This window comes from Pongo pygmaeus, chromosome 19 (assembly GCF_028885625.2).
Source record: "Pongo pygmaeus isolate AG05252 chromosome 19, NHGRI_mPonPyg2-v2.0_pri, whole genome shotgun sequence".
Lineage (NCBI taxonomy): Eukaryota > Metazoa > Chordata > Mammalia > Primates > Hominidae > Pongo > Pongo pygmaeus.
The window spans coordinates 3276584-3298190 of NC_072392.2; the positions used below are offsets into that span (position 1 = coordinate 3276584).

The 21607-nt window shown below is 41.0% G+C and overlaps 1 protein-coding gene across 1 annotated transcript in view; it reads left to right on the forward strand.

The window, feature by feature from the left end:
• The window catches only part of ASPA (aspartoacylase), a 28989-nt gene extending 10693 nt beyond the window's left edge, over positions 1-18296 (forward strand). Inside the window, exons 4-7 of the mRNA XM_054459280.2 lie at positions 597-690; positions 6381-6488; positions 13274-13383; positions 17782-18296. Coding sequence (XP_054315255.1) covers positions 597-690; positions 6381-6488; positions 13274-13383; positions 17782-17979 — 510 coding nt within the window. The 3' untranslated portion in view covers positions 17980-18296. The remainder of the gene's footprint in view (positions 1-596; positions 691-6380; positions 6489-13273; positions 13384-17781) is intronic.
• Positions 18297-21607: the final 3311 nt, after the last annotated feature.

Here is a 21607-nt window from a genome sequence, read left to right on the forward strand (position 1 = left end):
CCCAACATCTGTAGAGAGCTGGATCACAGGAATAGAAACAACTGTTGAAGAGACCAATACCAAGCTAAATAGTGTAACCCGTGATGAAACAAAAATCACCACATCCTAGTGATAAATGAGATTTTAGTTGCCCTTGCCACTAAAACAAATAAAATGGGTAACTATGTGAGAAGATAGATATGTTAATTCGCTTCACTATAGTAACCCTTTTACTATCTATATGTATTCTACAACATCATGATGTATACCTTAAATAAACAACAAATAAAAACTATTTAAAAAAAAATCACCACATCCATTAAGAAAGAACATTTATTTCATGTTTTTTGATCATGGTTCTGGAGAACTATTTAATGTACATTTTACCTGGAAGGACATTGTATAATTCAATTGTATATGAATTTCATATTGTATAATTTATTTGTATCTTTTCAAAGCTATAATACCATTGGGTTTTAAAGTATTTCATAAAGGTGTCTTACCAATCTTAGTTGATGAAGTAAAACGTATTGAAGGTATTATTGACTCTGTTGAAGCAAAGAGAACAAAACATACGGTTTTTACACAATAAGAAAGACGTTTTCGATTTTTTTCAGACTTCTTTGGCTCCACTACCCTGCTACGTTTATCTTATTGAGCATCCTTCCCTCAAATATGCGACCACTCGTTCTATAGCCAAGTATCCTGTGGGTAAGTCATAGTTCCCATTGTCATAACTCAATAAAATATGTCCTAGCTGAAACTCAGAGAAATTTATTATTTATTTATTTATTTATTTATTTTGAGACAGAGTCTTGCTCTGTCACCCAGGCTGGAGTCCAATGGTGTGATCTCAGCTCACTGCAACCTCCACCTCTCCGGTTCAAGTGATTCTCCTGCCTCAAGCTCCCTAGTAGCTGGGATTACAGGCATGTGCCACCACACCCAGCTAATTTTTGTATTTTTAGTACAGACGGGGTTTCACCATGTTAGCCAGGGCTGGCCTCAAACTCCTGACCTCAGGTGATGCACCTGCCTCAGCCTCCCAAAGTGCTGGGATTACAGGCATGAGCCACTATGCCTGGCCGAGAAAATCATTTTTAAAAAAACATTTACAGCTACCTTCCATATCCTTAGGCTTATAACTGTCAAGTAACAAGCAGTGTAGCTCCAGGCAGGCTCTAACTGTACCGAATTTCCCCAATTTCACTGAGCAGCTTTCTGGTTTTGTTCATGTTCCCTTTGCTGTAATGTTTGGCCCTTCTATTTAGTCTGGCACAATTCTTCTCATTCTCAAGATTCAGTTCACCTGTCACTTCCTATAGAACTTTCCCTGACCCCCCTCTACAACATTAATTACTCCAGAAATGTGTACATTTGACTAATATTTATAGTGTGCCTACCAGAGACCAACCCTGTGCTAGGTGCGGGGACAGAACAATGAGCAAGACACACAGTCTCCCTTCAAACAGCTTCGTATCTGATGAGAAGACAGACAGGTAATCAGGTAATCACTGCACAGAGTGATAAATGCTAAATAGGGGCAATTACAGAAGACTGGAAGAGCAGGAAAGACCTAACCCAGTCTTGATGGATCACAGAAGGCCCAAAGAAGTGGGATCCATCTTGAGGTTGTCTATGTGTATGTGTTTAGGGGAGGAAAGGAAAAAAATTGAGAGCAGTCAACAGGATTCTAGACGAGGGTCTTGAAATTATCTGTGATGAAGGGCCATTGTTGATTTCCAATCTGCTATAGAGCAATACTTTTGTAAAATATAATTTAAAAATGAATTTCTAGAAAAACGATCACATACTTGAATGTTGCAGCAATGTCAAATTGCTATAAAAGTTTCTAAACACTTATTTTAATTTCTGTACTTATCTCGCCTGGGACTAGCAGCAGACAATTGGTGGACCAGTCCCTGTCCTCAGACAACACTTTGAGGAAAAAGGAATATCATATACAAAGGCCTCAAACCCCTAATTGATGACATGCCATACTTGATACACTGTGTTCTCCATTTATCTTAGCACTCTCTGTTCCCTATCCCCTTCTGTGGGCTGATAATATATGCTTACTAAATATTAGCTCAAATTACCAGTAAGTACACAATTCCAACTTATAAATGATCATCATTCACAGTTGGGTTTTTTTTTTTTTTCTGGGAAAGGGTCTCACTCTGTTGCCCAGGCTGAGTGCAGCGGCACGATCACAGTTCACTGCAGCCTTGACTTCCTGGGCTCAGGCAATCCTCCCATCTCAGCCTCCCGAGTAGCTCAAACTACAGGCACGTGCCACCACATTCGGCTAATTTTTTATTTTTTGTAAAGACAGGATCTCGGTATGATGCCCAGGCTGGTCTCAAACTCCTGACCCAAGCAATTGTCCCACCTTGGCCTCCCAAAGTGCTGGGATTACAAGCATGAGCCACCACGCCTGTACCTCATATCATATGATGTGTTTTAATCACACATATCCCACACAGACTCATACGAACTTATCCATTCCTTCCCACGCAGGTTCTATAACTATAACCATATATAAAATACTAGCCAACCAGAAGAATCGCTTGAACCCCAGAGGTGGAGGTTGCAGTGAGCCGAGATCATGCCATTGCACTCCAGCTGGGGCAACAAAAGTGAAACTCCGTCTCAAAAAAACAACCAAAAAAATAAATACTAGCCATCTAACACTGGTAATACATACATTCATGAGCTTGTCCGGAGTGCTCAGATTTGACTGGATCAGAAAGGCAAGGGGTCTGTTTCTCCAAAGTGCTTGTGCTACCAGTGACCTACTCCAGGTTGTTTTCTGACCCTCTCCTTATCAAGACCTGTCAAAGATCTGAGAAATTTTACCCGACTTACAAGCTAACCATTAGCCTAGCACCTCTGAGTGGATGCCAGTAGAAGACACAAGACTCCTAAAACAGAGACAAAGAATAGATTATTGACAGTAGTAATAGCAGAGTGTCAGCATTTCTGCACCATTCCCCAAGCTCCACTTCCCACAGGGTGACACAGAGAGAGCCAGATGGCAGCTATCCATGCCAGTGGTTACATTCTAGGAGACAAACCCTGAGCTGAGGGAACTTTTATTTTATTTTATTTTATTTTTTATTTTATTTTATTTTATTTTTTGAGATGGAGTTTCGCTCTTTTTGCCCAGGCTGGAGTGCAGTGGCACGGTCTTGGCTCACTGCAACCTCCACCTCCTGGGTTTAAGCGATTCTCCTGCCTCAGCCTCCCGAGTAGCTGGGATTACAGGTGCCCACCACCATACCCAGCAAAGTTTTTGCATTTTTAGTAGAGACAAGGTTTCACCATGTTGGTCAGGCTGGTCTCGAACTTCTGACTTCAGGTGATCCACCGCCTCAGCCTCCCAAAGTGCTGGGATTGCAGGCATGAGCCACTGCGCCCGGCTGTGAACCTTCATTTTTATAATGGGCAGTAGGCACGAGTGCCCTTTACCCCAAGGAAGACTCCATTCCTAACTTCCAAGGCTGTTCACTATACAGACATCCTTGAAAAGATCATCTGAAACAAAAATAGTCCATGTCTTGCTCACAAGACTTGGAGAAATGCAGAAGATCCATGAGGAACCCTCTCTCCACATCCCTTTTACCACCTGCTTTGCAACAGACATTTCATGAGCTGTTTGTCATCTATTCACTTGTTTATCCTGTCAGTTACTAGGCTGTGACTTCATCTTTACCTTCTGGTAACTTCCAAGATGCAGCCCCACACTCTCATATACCCTCTCAAACACCGTCTTTCTTCTCTATTCCATTCTCGTTCCTGAGTGTCCCATTAGCGTAATTAATTATCTGCAGATTACACTACAATTAAAATTACAACTTAAAGTTTTTTTGTTAAATCTCAGATGGTTTAGCCAAGAGTAATTTAATTTAAAAGCAGGTTGGCAAACAATATAAATAAATAAAAATCTAAAATTATTCTGGATATTCAAGTATTGATACTTTTGTGCATAATAAAGGGATCTTTATATGGCCATCTTTGGTGGCCCTATTGTCCGAACCAAAAATTAACTTTTCAATACAAGATCTCATATCAGAGCAGAATATTTAGATTGTGGGACATGGCTACGGCAGAGTCGGGGTGGAGCTGAATGAACAATAATTATTCAAATAACTTTTCTAAGTCTCAGATGAGACCACAGTTAATCTGAGAAAGGAGAGGGCTGTGTCCAGTCGCTTTACCATATTTGTGTGTGTGTGTGTGGATGATCATAAGAGTGGCTGCAGCAAACTGCTCCTTTCTAGGATAAGGTTTGCCTAGAATGATCGTGTTACATTTCTTCTGCCTTGGGAACAGGTGTACAAAGATGGTCCTTGTAGGTGCCTACTAGAAGTTAAAGCAAAATTTGTATGCAGCAATATTCTTAGTATATTATAAAATGTTGACTCAGAAAGATTGTCTCTCTAACGTTAAATATGCTTTTTTCCAATGAGCGCATGATATAAAATATTCCAAATAAAACAGCAAAGTTGGAAGTAGAACATATAACATTTCTAATTATTTACAATGAGCTTAATATTCCTTCATATTGAAATATTTTAAAGATTTGGCTCAACTTGTAAGGGCAAAACATATCAGCAGATGTTTGTTCTGGCTAAGAGTAGCATTGCCTACAAATATCATAGCCCAAGATTGATATTTGAAAGTTTGGAAATTTTAAGCTTTTATTTGGTGTCACAGAGAAGCAGGATCTGTATCTCTTATTGCTAAGCCTTTGATTTGTTTCAGCTAATTGCCTATATTTGGATATTTAGCTTACTCCAATTCCTTACTTCAAGTATTGATACTTTTGTGCATAATAAAGATTCCTTTATTCTTAAATCATTGACTAGGGGATTACTATGATTGACTTAAACTATTCAACATTTACTCTTGAACTGGAGAAAAATTTACCTACCTTGAAGACTGGAAGCCCAGCTAAAATCAGGATTCTATTAGAAACAGGAGGAAAGTGAAATGGATTTGGGGTAGGCAAACAACAATGTATTCTATAGTATTCCTACAGACATATCTACAAACTCACTTTTTCACATATTTGTGTAAGTCATTTACGCACAGATGCATACCTTAGCCACATTTACGACATCATATACTTAAATATATGTTCACACGTATATGCAAGAAACCTAAGCACAACAAATAAAAAATGATGCAAGAGAATATGATAAGATTTTGTGTATTGGGAAATAACAGAAGCGGGTGAAAACAAGATGAGTGTAAAAGAATGCAGTATGTTAATGGGGTGGAAGAGAATGAGGGTAGTGCAGTTGGTAAATGGTTTGACAAATAGAGAAGGTGATGACTGGGGAGATGACTTTGTGGGAGACTTGAACAGGAAGGAAGGGTCTACTAAAGTAGTTTAAAGAAAGAGTATTTTGTAAGTGTAAGGATGGATGCTTAACAGCCACACAAAGTAGACCTAATAGTACAGGCATCATTTCATATGAGTTAGAAGAAATGAACACAAGTTTTTCCTGCATAAAATTAAAACCAGGCCAAGCATGATGGCTCTTGCCTGTAATCCCAGCACTTGGGGAAGCTGAGAAGGGCAGATTACCTGTGGTCAGGAGTTTGAGACCAGCCTGACCAACATGGTGAAACCCTGCCTCTACTAAAAATACAAAAATAAGCCAGGAATGGTGGCCCATGCCTGTAATCCCAGGCACGGGATTACTTGAGAGGCTGAGGCAGAAGAATCACTTGAACCTGGGAGGCAGAGGTTGCAGTGAGCAGAAATCACACCACTGTACTCCAGCCTGGGTGACAGAGTGAGACTCTGTCTCAAAAAAATAAATAAATAAATAAAACCATTGCAGTATTGTGTTAGGATGGATTGTTATGTTAAGGGCAAAATCGTTGCTCAAGGGTCACATAGATTGTCATATTGACTGAAATCCATGATTCTCCTAGTCTGGATTTCTGTGAAATCTATAAAAATAGATGTCCTTCCTACCGTCACAGCTAAATGTTAGATCTTAACAGTTTCTCTTCAGGTCCACCTATTATTTTGTCAGCATAAACTTGTTCACCTCTTTTACTATGTTATGACTTTTAAACATTTTAGCAATATTGAAGGAAATTTAAAGAAAAAAGACCGCAAGAGTTTCCTATTTCTAACACCACTGATTTTTTCCATGTTCTTTCCCAGTCTTTATTCACTATGCATCTAACTTAAACATGTAAATGTTCTGCTTTACATTTTGCCAAACATTATGTCTCAAATATTTTCCATGATACTACATGGTTTACCTTTTTAATAATTTTTAATAACATAATTCTAAATCTTGATACATTAAAATGCTTAGTTTTATAATATATCTTCATACTTATATAAATGTGACTATCTCTCCTTCTGTACCTAGGTATAGAAGTTGGTCCTCAGCCTCAAGGGGTTCTGAGAGCTGATATCTTGGATCAAATGAGAAAAATGATTAAACATGCTCTTGATTTTATACATCATTTCAATGAAGGTAAGTAATAATGAAGGTAACGTTATCAAACTTAACCACCAAACATTTAAATAACAATTGGAACCTGAGTCAAATTTGCCATGCTAATGATATAAAGTGCTTTTTAAAATTTTTATTCACTTCAGCTATTCCCCAATGGCCAGGATAGACACATTCAAGAAAAGCAGCTGCCAAATAAAGACTCCACATTAAATCCTTATTTCCTGTTAATCTCCATTTTAAAAAGAAAAGAAAGATGAGAAAATACAAATGCCCAGTAAACATATGAAAAGATGTTCAGTATCACTAATAATTAGAGAAATGCAAATTAAAATAAGAAATCATTTCCCCCATTAAGTTGGGAAAATATTAAAGTCTGCAAATATCAAGCGTTGGTAAATGTGTAGGAAAAGGGGAAACTCTCATTACCTGCTGGTGAACATATAAGTGAACATATAAGTTGGTAAAGACATTTTAGAGGATAATTTTACAGCATCCACTTCTTAAAACACACCAATCTTATTACCCAGCAATTCCACATCTCAAAGAAACACAAGCACAAACAACATGTTGTTTACAAAGATTATCGTGCATAATTTATAACAGCAAAAGAATGGAAACAGCATGAATGTCTACCTGTTGGTGGACAGTTAAATAAACTAACATGGAAGAATCTTCAAAACACATTGGTAATTAGCAGAAAGCAAGTTGCAGACCAAGACATTCAGTACACCAATTGGCTTTAAAATAATAATAATCATCATCACCTTCTAGGATACATATATATATATGTTAACATATTACAGAAAAAGTCCTAGAAGAAAACACACCAAACTGATAACAATAGTTACTGGGGACGGGAGGCAAAACCCAGGCTAATTTTGTCTTAATTATATTCAATAAGAATAAAGTATTTGTGTATTATTTCTGTAATTAAAAATTAATTAAATGGGGACTGGTGGACAAGGTGGGTATATACAGCTCTATGTACTATCTGCTCATTTATTTGGTAAATCTAAAACTGCACTAAAAAGTCTATTAATTATAAAAAAAGTTGACTTTAAAATGGAATATAATTGCTTAAAATCAAAGAGGCATTCTATGTAAACAATTATTCCAACAGACTGAGTTGAAATTGTTGTTGAGGAATGGGCAATTGTAATAACAGAGCTGGTGTGTACTTCAGTGTCTGTGGGGAGTAAATTCCTCAACGTCAGATTGTGCGCACCCTACTGCAATCACAGACATTCGTTTTGTGCTTGGGAATCCTTTGACTCCAAAATCATGAAAACTGAAAATTTGCTTTTTACCATCTTTGTCTGAGGGCAGGTTCTATACTGTCTAATGGAACTGGTTTTGAGAAGATCACAGCATATTTACAATAAACTCTCTGAATAGTAAGTGTGGGACTACAATATGTTAAGAAGTGATACATTCAGATAGAAGGCCACAAATCTGGGTGGAAAACATGGTTTTCAGATCATGGTCCATAGAATCCTATCACAAGGGTGGAGAAAAGCAGTTCCTGGAACACCCCACCCCTTAACCCCTTATCTCTGCTTCAACCAGAGCTCTTCTGTGTAACATTTCATTTAAGCAAAGGATTCGGCAATTCAAAAATTGTCAACCACGATTAATTTAGACTATCCAGCTTGGTGGATTTTCAACTGAGCACTCGTATCCAAAGAATGCTGACAAATGAATCACAGCGGCTATGTGAAAAGTCTCAAGAAGTGTGTAAAAGGGCTTCATTCTTGACTCTGTGCTACTCAGAACTGTTGTTAGTGACTTGGATAAAGACATATGCGACATGCTTACCTAAGTGACAGGTCGCAAGAAGATAGCCAGGAAAACATCCTGGTTGAGAAGGCAGATCCAAGAAGTCCTGACAATCTTTAACAATTGTTTAAACCAAATGTTTAAGGTTAACAACATCAGGGACAAAGTTTTATTCTTATGTTTAAAAAAATCCCAGAATAAGGGAGGTAATGATCTTCTTTTTCTGCCTTGAATAAACAACACTTGAGAACTGTAAATAAATTCTGAGTCAGTAATCCAGGAGAAACATCTATAAAGAGGAATTTAGCCAGGGAGAGCACTGAGAATGTTAAAGAGCTTGAAAATCATAATGAGAATAATTCCTGGCCAGGCGCAGTGGCTCATGCCTGTAATCCTTGCACTTTGGGAGGCCGAGGCAGGCAGATCACTTGAGGTCAGGAGTTCAAGACCAGTCTGGGCAACATGGAGAAACCTCGTCTCTACTAAAAATGCAAAAATTAGCTGGGTGTGGTGGCATGTGCCCATAATTCCAGCTACTCCAAAGGCTGAGGCATGAGAATCGCTTGAACCAAGGAGGCAGAGGTTGCAGTGAGCCGAGTTCACGCCACTGCACTCCAGCCTCGGTGACAGAGTGAGACTGTCTCAAAAAAAAAAAAGAGTCTACATTGGAAAGAAATTCGAATATTTTCTGTGACCCAGAGGGCAGAAGAGAATCAATGAGATAAAGTTACCTAGAGACAGAAATTTTTTTTTCTTTTTTTTTTTTTGGGACAGGGTCTCACTCTGTTGCCGAGGCTGGAGTGCAGTGGTGCAATCACGGCTCACTGGAGCCTCAAGTTCCTGGGCTCAAGCAATCCTCCCACCCAGCCTCCTGAGTTGCTGGGATTACAGGCATGCACCACCACACCCGGCTAATTTTTGTGGTTTTTGTAGAGACAGGGTTTTGCCACGTTGCCCAGGCTGGTCTTGAACTCCTGAGCTCAAGCAATCTGCCTGCCTCGGCTTCCCAAAGCATTGGGGTTAGAGGCCTGCACCATTGCGCCTGGCGAGACAGAAATTTCTTATTAACAAAGCTGAGCAGCAATGAAACGGGCCACATTTTGTGAGGCTGTAAGAAGTCATCTTCTGCATCTGTAAGATGGCCAGAACAATACGGAGAATACACAAACATAGATGGAAGTTAGGCTTTCAAGACTCCTTCCAACTGTAAGTAGCAAAAACATACTCCTTTGTGTTCTATCAGTTTTTACTTTCTTCCTATCCAACTTTTTGGTTTAAAGAAATGAGATCTGTTAAGTTCCCATCTTCATCTTGGAAGGTGTGGTAGATTTTAATTCTTCCCTTTCCCACGTCCACATCCTGGCAGTGTGATGTTTCATATCCTTCTGTTCAGAGATACAGTCTATTTTTCCACTCCTGGAATAGCTGGCTTGCCCATGTGACTTGTTTTGTGCCATAGAAGAGGCTTGAAAAGCACTTGCACATTGGAGCTTGCTCTCTTCCTGCTCTTGGAAACCCTGTACATGTACCATTATGTGCAACAGCCCACATTGGCCTGCTGGATAATGAAAGCCTTTGAGGTGGAAAACTCAGGCACCCTAACAGACAGCCATGCAACTCCAGCTGACAGACATAAGAGTGAGGCCATCCCATAGGATCCAGCCTCCAGGTGAGCTGTCAGCTTACCACAAAGGCAGGAACAAAACAATAAAAAATCCACAAAGCCAGTGTAGATGGAAGAAACTTTTCAACCAACCCACAGAATCATGAACTAAATTAGGAGGTGGTTGTTTGAAGCCACTAAATTCTGGGGTAGTATGTTATGCAGCAGAAGCTAACTGATACAGAAGTGATCACTGGGTATACTCATTCTAACTCTGCTCTAAAAGCAAAGGAAGGCTTTCCTTTGAGTTGTGACCATAAGACACTGTGGGCCCTACATTGGACCAAAAGTTCATCCTGTTTGCTCAGAGATAGCCTGGTATATACATAAACTACTCCTTTTCCAAGTTTCTGGGAAGTGGGTTGAGGTTTCCGCATCTTTGGAAGTTGGTCTCCACCATTGGCAGGCTGCCTGTGTCGCAAGATCTCGTTACTCAGGAGCTGTCCAAGTGTCCAATGTACTTAGTTAAGAAAAAGAGGCTGGGCATGATGGTTCACACCTGTAATCCCAGCACTTGGGGAGGTCAAGGTGGGCTGATCACAAGGTCAAGAAATCGAGACCATCCTGGCCACCATGGTGAAACCCCATCTCTACTAAAAATACAAAAATTAGCCAGGCGTGGTGGTGCATGCCCATAGTCCCAGCTACTCAGGAGGCTGAGGCAGGAGAATCGCTTGAACCCAGGAGGTGGAGGTTGCAGTGAGCCGAGATCATGCCACTGCACTCCAGCCTGGGTGAAAGAGCGAGATTCCACAGAGATAGACCTAGGGCCAATGGGTGAAAGTTACAGGAATGCAGATTAAAAAGAACTTTCTGTTAATTGTATTCAAAGACAGAACAGGTTGCCTAAGAAAAGAGTGAGCTTTCTATCACTGGACATAACGAGAAAGAAGCAGAAAAACTACAGGTCAGAGCAGCTGTGAAGGACATGGATGTCTCCAAAGGCGGAGACACTCTGAGTGAGAATGGAAGGTCTTTTCTAACCCTGATGTCCTGGAAAGCTTTGAGATAAGCCAGATGGTCCACTAAATACAATTTCACTTTTCTGTTTCCTTAGTCGGTGCTTAAGACAGGGAATTAAAAAGACTGTTTACCAGGCATCCAGAAAACGTAAACTTCTTTATAAATGTTAAACATGGATTGTGGAGTAGTTTGACGAGTTCTTTTAATCAGTCTCTTTGGGTTTACAAATGTGCCTTCTGTATTAACATTTAATGTTGTCCACTTAAGGGAAATGAGATTGAAGAAGCTGTTAAATGTGATTCTTGTCAAGGGCTTCGGGGGCATTACATTGATGCAGACTTCAAAATTAGACTATTAGGGTTAGAAAATGTTCATAAGCAAATACATTTCTGACCAATCATAACTAAAGGGTATAGACTAGGGCATATTTACATAACATAAATCAAAGTCCCAGACAAATCAGAAATGAGCTACAGTAAGCATTTGAAAAGGGATAGAACTTACCTGGACTTTTGAACACACTGAAAAATTGCAACTCTACTGAGCTATGGGGATTCATTAAAAATATATGTTATTTAGTAAAGGAGAAGCAGGCCTGAGGCCCCTCATTCACTCAACAGACTGCGGTGAACAGACCTAGAGGAACACCTTCCAGAACTGAAAGGATAAGGCTGAAGACGTGTCACTATAGCCTAGCAGAATCTGCTCTGTGGAGTAAAGTGAGTCACGTCCTGTCCCTCATCTTCAATCTCCCCATCAGTCAAATGAAGATGAGAGACACCATCAGCAGCTACCTTGCTGAGGGTCATGAATCAACCCCAAAAGCGCTAATATTCCAAGAGGAGTCTCTAACTAAGTGCACTCTATTTTCTTTATCAATAGATACTAATGGCACATTTTATTTTTTAAAAATTAATATTTATTGAGCAGCAGCGTTTGTGACAGTTATTCTTCTGGGCAAAAGGGATAATCAGTGCATGCTAGTAAATCAACTCTCCCCCACCTACCTCCCCTGCCAAAAAAAAACAGCAGAAAAAAAAAATCCAAAACCAGACTTCCATGGGATGATTTCCACAGTGCAACTACTTCAACTATGACTGATTTAAAACTACTACTTGACATTACTGAACATAGATGTGAAGCTGGAAAGAGGTGAGCACCGTCAGCTCCAGCTCACCAATGAATATAACCGAGGATAAAACATAAAGCGTGCATTCTAGTAGGAAGATGGAAAATAAACATGTAAACAATAAAGTATATAATAAAATGTTAGTATAAGTGCTATGATAAAAATTAAAGCAATATAAAAGGATAGAGCACGCAAGGGATGGATGTGCTATTGTGGACAGAACGAATAGAAGATAACATCACAGAGGCCTAAAGAAAGAGAGGAAGGAAACCATTAAGGATATCTAACAGAAATACACTCCAGGAGCAGGGAGCAGCACGTGTAAAGCAATCCTAATAATTGTAAAGATTAATAACCCACAGATTAGAGGCTCTCTGAAGATCCTTCCACTATACCAAGAGTCCACAAACTATAGCCCTGTGGCTGCCAATTTTGTTAATAAAGTTTTTTTTTTCAAAAAAAAAAAAAAAAAAAAAAGAAAGAGCGAGATTCCATCTCAAAAAAAAAAAAAAGAAAAGAAAAAGAGCACGATACTGAAGTCACCTAAGTTGCTGGAACTCCTCCTGAAAATATGCAGTCATAAAACATCATAGCTGGAAGGGTCCTCCAAGATAAGCTAATCCAATACCTTCATTTGACAGGTCAAGAAAGCAAGCCTCAAGAAGTTAAGCATCTTGTTCAAGGCCGCATAGCCAGGGGATTAGAGCCCAGGTCTTCTGACCCCCAAATCTAGATTCTTTTTCTCCTAAACTGGCTTTTTCAGTTCTGTTTTCTACCTCTGTCCGTCGGCGTGTTTGTGGACAGAGTGCTGATAGGAATCATTCAAGGACATCTCTTGGCCTAGTGCTGTTTATGAACATCCTTAACTAAATGTTATCCGTTCTCCCCATTGCTGTCTTCATTTTGTTATTGTTGTTGTTATTATTGTTTCTTCCTTACATTATCAACCTTTTTCCAGATTTTTTTTTTTTTTTTGAGACAGAGTTTCACTCTTGTTGCCCAGGTTGGAGTGCAATGGCTCACTGCAACTTCCACCTCCCAGGTTCAAGAGATTCTCCTGCCTCAGCCTCCCAAGTAGCTAGGATAATCCCAACCTGGGTATTTTTAGTGGAGATGGGGTTTCACCATGTTGGCCAGGGTGGTCTTGAACTCCTGACCTCAGGTGATCCACCCAACTTGGCCTCCCAAAGTGCTGGGATGACAGGCATGAGCCACCACACCTGGCCCAGAGATGTTTTTAGTTGCCATTGATACGTATTATTTTTGTCATAGGAAAAGAATTTCCTCCCTGTGCCATTGAGGTCTATAAAATTATAGAGAAAGTTGATTATCCCAGGGATGAAAATGGAGAAATTGCTGCTGTCATCCATCCTAATCTGCAGGTAACATTTGTTCTTTCTTTAAAGTGTTGAAAATAATAATGCTGTACCTTTGAATAGAAGTTTATAGCTCATACAGCACTTCGCGTACATTTGCCCATTTGATGTTCTCAAAAGACACTGAGTGTAGATAGGGAAGATGTTCGGACCATCGCTCAATAAATACTTATTCAGTGTAACCTGTGCTGGCTGTGTGGACACATCAGTAAGTATGGCCTTACACGCTCAATGGAATTTATAGTGTAGGTACACAAAAGTCTAACTTTAGTCTAGAAATGAAGATAGCCAGATGCGATGACAGAATAATGAGGTGGGAGAGGAGTGGTCAGACAAGGCCGCTTAGAGAAAGTGAAATACCTACCCACATTCAGCAGGTGGGAATAATGATGTCTATTTTAATATAAGGAAATACAGGGCCAGAAGTTAGATCCTTCCCATAGCCATGTAGCTATCAATGACAGATCCAGAGTTAGTGCTCTTTGCAGTTGGCCATATTGCTTGCTACCTCCCTGTGACAGAATAAGTTAGAGAAAAACAACTGGACCTCTTTCTTCTGCCACCATTCCCCGACTCTCCTCAGAACCCCCAGAATCTACTCCTTGCCTAGTTTTATCAATAATGACATAGTGAAGAAGGAAAAAAAAAAGGCTCTTGAGAGAATGTAGGAGGTTTAAATCTGGAAAAGGCAAAGGGAAAAGGAGAGAAGAACAGATTTCCAAAGCCAAAGTATCCATTCCCCAGTGCAAGTGCCCTGCACACTCCCAGACCTCAGAGATGGAAGAGAACTGGTGGATTATCTAGTCCGGGGCTTTCAACCCTGACTAACATTTACCTAGAGAGCTTTTAAAAAACATAATAATAGCAATGGCAGGACTCCACTCTGAGATACTCTGATCTTTCTGGCTTCGATAATCAGGATTGAAAAACACTGATTGATCCAGTTCCTATCCCTGTTTAGTGACTCTAATAGTCATCTAGACTTGCAACTGAATGAAGTGGCCTGCCCATAATACAGACGAGTGAAGCAAATCCTGCTTTGTGGCTTAATGGGACCCAGGTGGAAACCTAAAGAAGGCGCCTTAGGCAGTGTTTGTTTTTGTTTTTTTGAGACGGAGTCTCGCTCTGTCACCCAGGCTGGAGTGCAGTGGCGCCATCTCAGCTCGCTGCAAGCTCTGCCTCCCAGGTTCAAGCAATTCTCCTGCCTCAGCCTCCCGAGTAGCTGGGATTACAGGCTCATGTCACCACACCCAGCTAATTTTTGTATTTTAAGTGGAGACGGGGTTTCACCATGTTGGCCAGGATGGTCTCAATCTCCTGACCTCGTGATCTGCCCTCCTTGGCCTCCCAAAGTGCTGGGATTACAGGCGTGAGCCACCACACCCGGCCTTAGGCCATGTTTTAAAGGAAAGGTAAAGACTGGGGGAGAGAAAGGAAGAAAGCATTATTGGTGACAAAAATATCAAGTACAAGAAACAGAGGCCAAGGTGATGATGTCATGGCAGGCTAAAACAGGATTTTTCAGGTTTTAGGATACTCTTGAGGGGTACAAAAATAATCCCAGGCAGGCGGAGAAGTGAGATGGATGAGATCAGTAGCAAACTGGGCTAGTGGTAGGTCTTGAAAGTTAGGAAGGATGGTTTTGATTTGACAGACAATAAGGAATGGCTCAGTATTCTACAGGAGGGATTGATTGGTTAATTCTGCCAACAAATATTTTTGAATGACAACTAAGCTCATTCTGGGCCCTGAGATTCAAGATAGGGAAGGTTCCTCATGGAGCTTCCATCCCAATGGGTGAGGAGAACTGACCATGAATAAGTAAACAATATGTAAACCAAATCATTTCAAACTGTAATAAGTGCTGTAAAAGAAATACACAAAATAATATAGCAGAGGGTATAACAAAGGGTTCCAATTAGATGGAGTGGCCACAAAGTGCCATCTCAGAGATGGTGGCACTGAAGCTGGAACCCAGAAGATGAGAAGCCAGTCATGTGGAAAGCAAGTGAAAGGCCCTGAGGCTGGAACAAACTTGGAGCATTTGAGGAACAGCAAGAACACCCATGTCCCTGGAGAGCAGGAGTGAGCAGAGGATGGTAGAGCCTGGAGAAAACACACAGTCCGGGACCCAGTTATGAGTCTAGATTTTGTCCTAAGAGTGATAGTTCTTACTAAGGGATGCTAATTGGAATCACATAGGGGACCCCCTCCCAGTGCCTGGAACCCACTACAAACTACTAAAGTAGCGCTTCTGAAACTTGAGCCACGGGACAATTATGGGCAGCTTTTTAAAAATGCTGATTCCTGGCCAGGAGCGGTGGCTCACGCCTGTAATCCCAACACTTTGGGAGGCCGAGGCGGGCGGATCATGAGGTCAGGAGATCAAGACCATCCTGGCTAACACGGTGAAACTCCATCTCTACCAAAAATACAAAAAATTAGCCAGGTGTGGTGGCGGGCGCCTGTAATCCCAGCTATTCGGGAGCCTGAGAAAGGAAAATCGCTTGAACTCGGGAGGCGAAGGTTGCAGTGAGCCAAGATTGTGCCACTGCACTCCAGCCTGGACAGAGCTGAGACTACGTCTAAAAAAAAAAAAAAAAAAAAATTGCTGATTCCTGAGTCCTATTCCTAGAGGCTCTGATCTAATTCATCAGGGTGTAGACAGGGAATCAATTGAGTTCACCAGGTGATTTTCATGTGCCTCAGGTCTGGATAGCACTGCACGACGCTGGAATCTCCACAGGTGGGGCTAGCCAGACGTGTGTTGAAGAGGTTCCTTTAGTGATTCTGGGGCAAGTCTCTGCCTGAAAACCACCGGTTCAGAGAAATAGTTCTCAGCCAAGCCACCCTGTAAATCATCTGGGGCCTAAATACAATAAACACAGAAAACAGTGAACTATAAATGGGTAGCACGAGGGATTCGAGGAGGTGGGTGAAAGAAGTACGTATCCTGATCGCATGGTTGCGGGTTATAAGACTCCATGCTCTGCAAGTCAGAACTCATAGAACTGTACACAAAAATGAGTGCGTTTCACTGTATGTAAATTTTAAAATAAAATTTAAAAGTAATGATGCCGGGGCCCTACTCTGAGATTCTGATTTATCTGAAATGGGCCAGCCCTTCTACCTGTATATATGTATTTAACATCCCAAGCAATCACAATGTGCCACCAGGATGGAGAAAACTGCTGTGAGGCGGCACTTCTCAAACATTAATGTTGTGCACGTGAACGTCGGGGACCTGTTAACGTGAAGATTTTGATTTGGTAGGTCTGCCGCGCATAATGAAATCCTGCTTTTCTAACAAGCTCCTGGGTGATACGGATGCTGCTGGGAAATGTTAGAAATGCAGAATCCCAGGCCCCCACCCCTGACCTATAGAATCAGAATCTTCATCTTAACAAAATCCCCAGATGATTTACAAGCACCTCAAAGTTTGAGAAGAACTGTTCTGGGGTTCCTGTGGTCTGACAGCCGTAGTGCTTGAGGGCTCAAAGGTCCAAATCCCTGGTGCAGGACCCTTCAGATAACTTAGCTGTTACCCTAATGTAGGAGCATATTTGGAATACACCTACCTTGTCCCAGACTCTCCCCAGCCCAGCACCACCTTCTCTCACCAATCCCCGTCAGAATAGAATCTCCTTGTATGCAGGTACAACATAGCTCATTTTTATATTTCCCAACGGGAGAATGTCTTGTACACAGAAGACTCCTAATGGATATTTCCTAAATTTTGCTGAACAGAATTTAAGTTGAGCAGGCAACAGGCAGACTAGGTAGACATGCATTTAGTTTTGCCTTTTAATATTGTAAGTCTCTTTGGCTACATTCAAGGTAAACCTGGTATTGAAGCAAACACTTTTTTATTTTTTTTAAAGATAGGGTTTCGCTCTGTCACCCAGGCTGGAGTGCAGTGGTGTGAACACAGCTCACTGTAGCCTCAACCTCTGGGGGCTTGAGCAATCCTCCCACCTCACCCTCCTGAGTATCTGGGACTACAGGCATGCACCACCACACCCAGCTAATTTTTCGTATTTTTTCTAGAGATAGGATCTCTGTGTTGCCCAGGCTGGTCTTGAACTCCTAGGCTCAAGCGATCCGCCCACGTCGGTCTCCCCAAGTGCTGGGATTACAGGCAAGGAGCCACTGCACCTGGCTGAAGCAAATGTTAATTACATGTTTCAGTTATACAAATGCAAAGGGGAACTCTTAAAACTACTGCCAAAATTGATGACCCAATTTCAGCGCAGTCAGATCACTTGCCTGCATCTCAATGCCTCGCTCAAGTATCTCTTTTAAAACAACAGAATACTGTAATTTGTTAGTTGTCTAGAGTCTGACATAAATTTTTAGAGGAGAAAAACCAAATATAATATATTTATTTTGATTGTTTCCTGAGAGGATCAAGACTGGAAACCACTGCATCCTGGGGATCCCATGTTTTTAACTCTTGATGGGAAGACGATCCCACTGGGCGGAGACTGTACGGTGTACCCCGTGTTTGTGAATGAGGCCGCATACTATGAAAAGAAAGAAGCTTTTGCAAAGACAACTAAACTAACGCTCAATGCAAAAAGTATTCGCTGCTCTTTACATTAGAAATCACTTCCAGCTCACATCTTATACAGTGTCTTACAAATTCTGCTAGTTTGTAAGCTCCTCAAGAGCAGGGTTGTGCCTTATTCAACCGCATTCATAGCTCCTAGCACAGTGCCTTATTCGGTAGCCATCTAAGCAGATTTCTTAAATTAATTAACATATCTTAAAGATATCATATTTTATGTATGTAGCTTATTCAAAGAAGTGTTTCCTATTTCTGTATAGTTTATTATACATTATACTTGGGTAGCTCAACATTCTTAATAAACAGCTTTTGTATTCAGAATATAAAATTGAAATAGATATATATAAAATTATTTGTTTTATTGTGCTTTGCCTTACTACACTTCACAGATACTGTATTTTTTTTCCAAATTGAAGGTTTTTGGCAACCCTGTGTCTAGAAAGTCTAACAGTGCCATGTTTCCAACAACACGTGCTCACTCCTTGTCTCTGTGTCACCCTTTGATAATATTTCAAGCTTTTTTATGATTTATTATATCTGCTATGGTGATCTGTGATCAGTGGCCTTTGATGTTACTGTTATTAAGTGTTTTGGGGCACCACGAATCGTGCCCATGTGAGACTATGAACTTAGTGAATGTTGTGTGTGTTCTAACTGCTCTACTGACCGGCCATTTCCCTGTCTCTCTTCCTGTCCTCCGGCCTCCCTATTCCTTGAGACACAATAATTAATAACTCTACAGCAGCCTCTATGTGTTCAAGTGAAAGAAAGGGTCATACTTCTAGAAATTAAGCTTAGTAAGGAAGGCATGTCAAAAGCTGAGACAGGCTGAAAGCTAGGCCTCTTGCACCAGTTAGCCAAGTTGTGAATTCAAAGAAAAGGATCTTGAAGAAAATTAAAAATTCTACTCCAGTGCACACACACAAATGATAAGAAAGCAAAACAATCTTATTGCTGATATGGAGACAGTTTTAGTGGTCTGGATAGAAGATCAAACCAGTCACAACATTAAGCCAAAGCATGACCCAGAGCAAAGCCCTAACTCTCTTCAAATCTGTGAAGCCTGAGAGAGGTGAGGAAGCTGCAGGAAGCTGGCAGAGGTTGGTTCACAAGGTTTAAGGAACGAAGACAGCTCCAAAACCTACAAGTGGAAAGTGAACCAGCAAGTTGCTGATGTGGAAGCTATAGCAAGTTATCCAGAAGATGTAGCTAAAATCATTGATGAAGACGGCTACAATAAACAACAGATCTCCAGTGTAGCTGAAATAGCCTTCTATCGGAAGAAGATGCTATCTAGGACTTTCCTAGCTAGAGAGGAGAAATGAATGCCTAGCTTCAAAGCTTCAAAGGACAGGCTGACTCTCTTAAGAGCTAATACAGCTGGTGACTTTCAGTTAAAGCCAAAGCTCATTAACTGTTTCAAAAATCCTAGAACTCTTTTTTTTTTGAGACAGAGTCTCGCTCTGTCGCCCAGGCTGGAGTGCAGTGGCACCATCTCGGCTCACTGCAAGCTCCGCTTCCTGGGTTCACACCATTCTCCTGCCTCAGCCTCCCAGGTAGCTGGGACTACAGGTGCCCGCCACCATGCCCGGCTAATTTTTTCAATTTTTTTAGTAGAGACAGGGTTTCACCATGTTAGCCAGGATGGTCTCAATCTCCCGACCTCGTGATCCACCCATCTTGGCCCCAAAGTGCTGGGATTACAGGCATGAGCCACTGTGCCCAGCCCAAAAATCCTAGAACTCTGAAGACTGATACTAAACCTGCTCTGCCTGAGCTCTATAAATGGAACAACAAAGCCTCACTGACGGCACACGTGTTTGCAGCATGGTTTACTGTATATTTTAAGCCCATTGTTGAGACCTACTGCTTGGAAAAAGAACAAAAAAGATTCCTTTCAAAATATTACTGCTGGTTGACAATACACCAGGTTACCCAAGAGCTCTGCTGGAGATGTGCAAAGAGATTAGCGTTGTTTTTGTGCCTGCTAACATGACATCCAGCCAAAGCCCATGGATCAAGGCATCATTGTGACTTTCATATCTAACTATTTAAGAAATACATTTCAGGCTGGGGGAGGGAAGAAAAAAGAAAAAAAAGAAAGGAAGAAAAAAACATTTCATAAGGCATAGCTGCCATAGATAGTGATTCCTCTGATGGAGCTGGGCAAAGTAAACAGAAAACCTTCTGGAAAGGATTCAAAATTCTAGATGCCATTAAGAACATTCAGGATTCGTGGGAGGAGATCAAAATATCAACATTAACAGGAGTTTGGAAAAAGTGAATTCCAACCCTCTTGGATGACTCTGAGGAGTTCGAGACTTGAGTAAAGGAAGTCACGCAGATGTGACAGCAAGAGAATGAGAAGCGGAACCTGAAGATGTAACTGAACTGCTGCAATCTCATGATCACACTTCAATGGATGAGGAGTCGCTTCTTATAAATGAGCAAAAAGTGGTTTCTTGGATGGAATCTACTCTTGTTGCAGATGCTGTGAACATTGTTGAAATGACAAAGGATTTAGAATATTACATAAACATAGTTAATAAAGCAGCAGCAGGGTTTGAGAGGATTGACTCCTATTTTGAAATGAGTTCGGCTGGGCGAAGTGACTCATGCCTGTCATCTCAGCACTTTGGGAGGCTGAGGCAGACAGATCACCTGAGGTCAGGAGTTCGAGACCAACTTGGCCAACATGGTGAAACCCCCTCTCTACTAAAAATACAAACATATTAGCTGGGCATGGTGGCACGTGCCTGTAGTCCCAGCTACTTGTGAGGCTGAGGCAGGAGGATCACTTGAACCCAGGAGGCAGAGGTTGCAGTGAGCCAAGACTGAGCCACTGCACTCCAGCCTGGCGGACAGAGCGAGCCTCCGTCTCAAAAAAAAAAAAAAAAAAAGAAAGAAAGAAATGAGTTCTACTGTGAGTAAAATGTTATTAAACAGCATTTCATGCTACAGAGAAATCTTTCATGAAATGAAGAGTCAATCAATGCAGCGAACTTCATTGTTGTTTTATTTTAAGAAATTGTCACAGCTATCCCAACCCTCAGTGCCCACCGCCCTGATCAGGCAGCCGTCATAAAGGCAAGGCCCTCCACCAGCAAAAAGATCATGAATTGCTGAAAGCTCAAATGATCGTTAGCTTTTTTAGCAATAAAGTATTTTTAATGAAGGAATGTACATGTTTTAGACATAATGCTATTACACATTTAACATACTATGTATAGTGTGAGCATAACTTTTACACGTACTGGAAAATCAAAAAATGTGTGTGGCTCATCTGTTATAATATTTGTTTTATTGTGGTGATCTGGAGCCAAGGCTGAAATATCTCTGAGGTACGCCTGTAATGTATAAGTGCTAGTAGAAATGAGTTGTGCAGGCTTGCTGTTTTTCCAATTTTTATATTTGGGTTAATGGCAATATACTAAGTGTACAGTCTATAAACTTCAGCATTCATTGCGAAATCCAGAGGAGACTTTTAAGTGCTGTTTTGTAGATGAAATATGAAAGAGAAACGTGGGCTTAATGGTAAAGATGACATATGACTATATTAAGAAACTGAATGGCCCTTTGTCCACAAACAGACAGTAACCCACATAGCATTGCTACTGTGGCATGCCCACTGCTCTGCACTGACCTCATGTAACAGAGAACCTC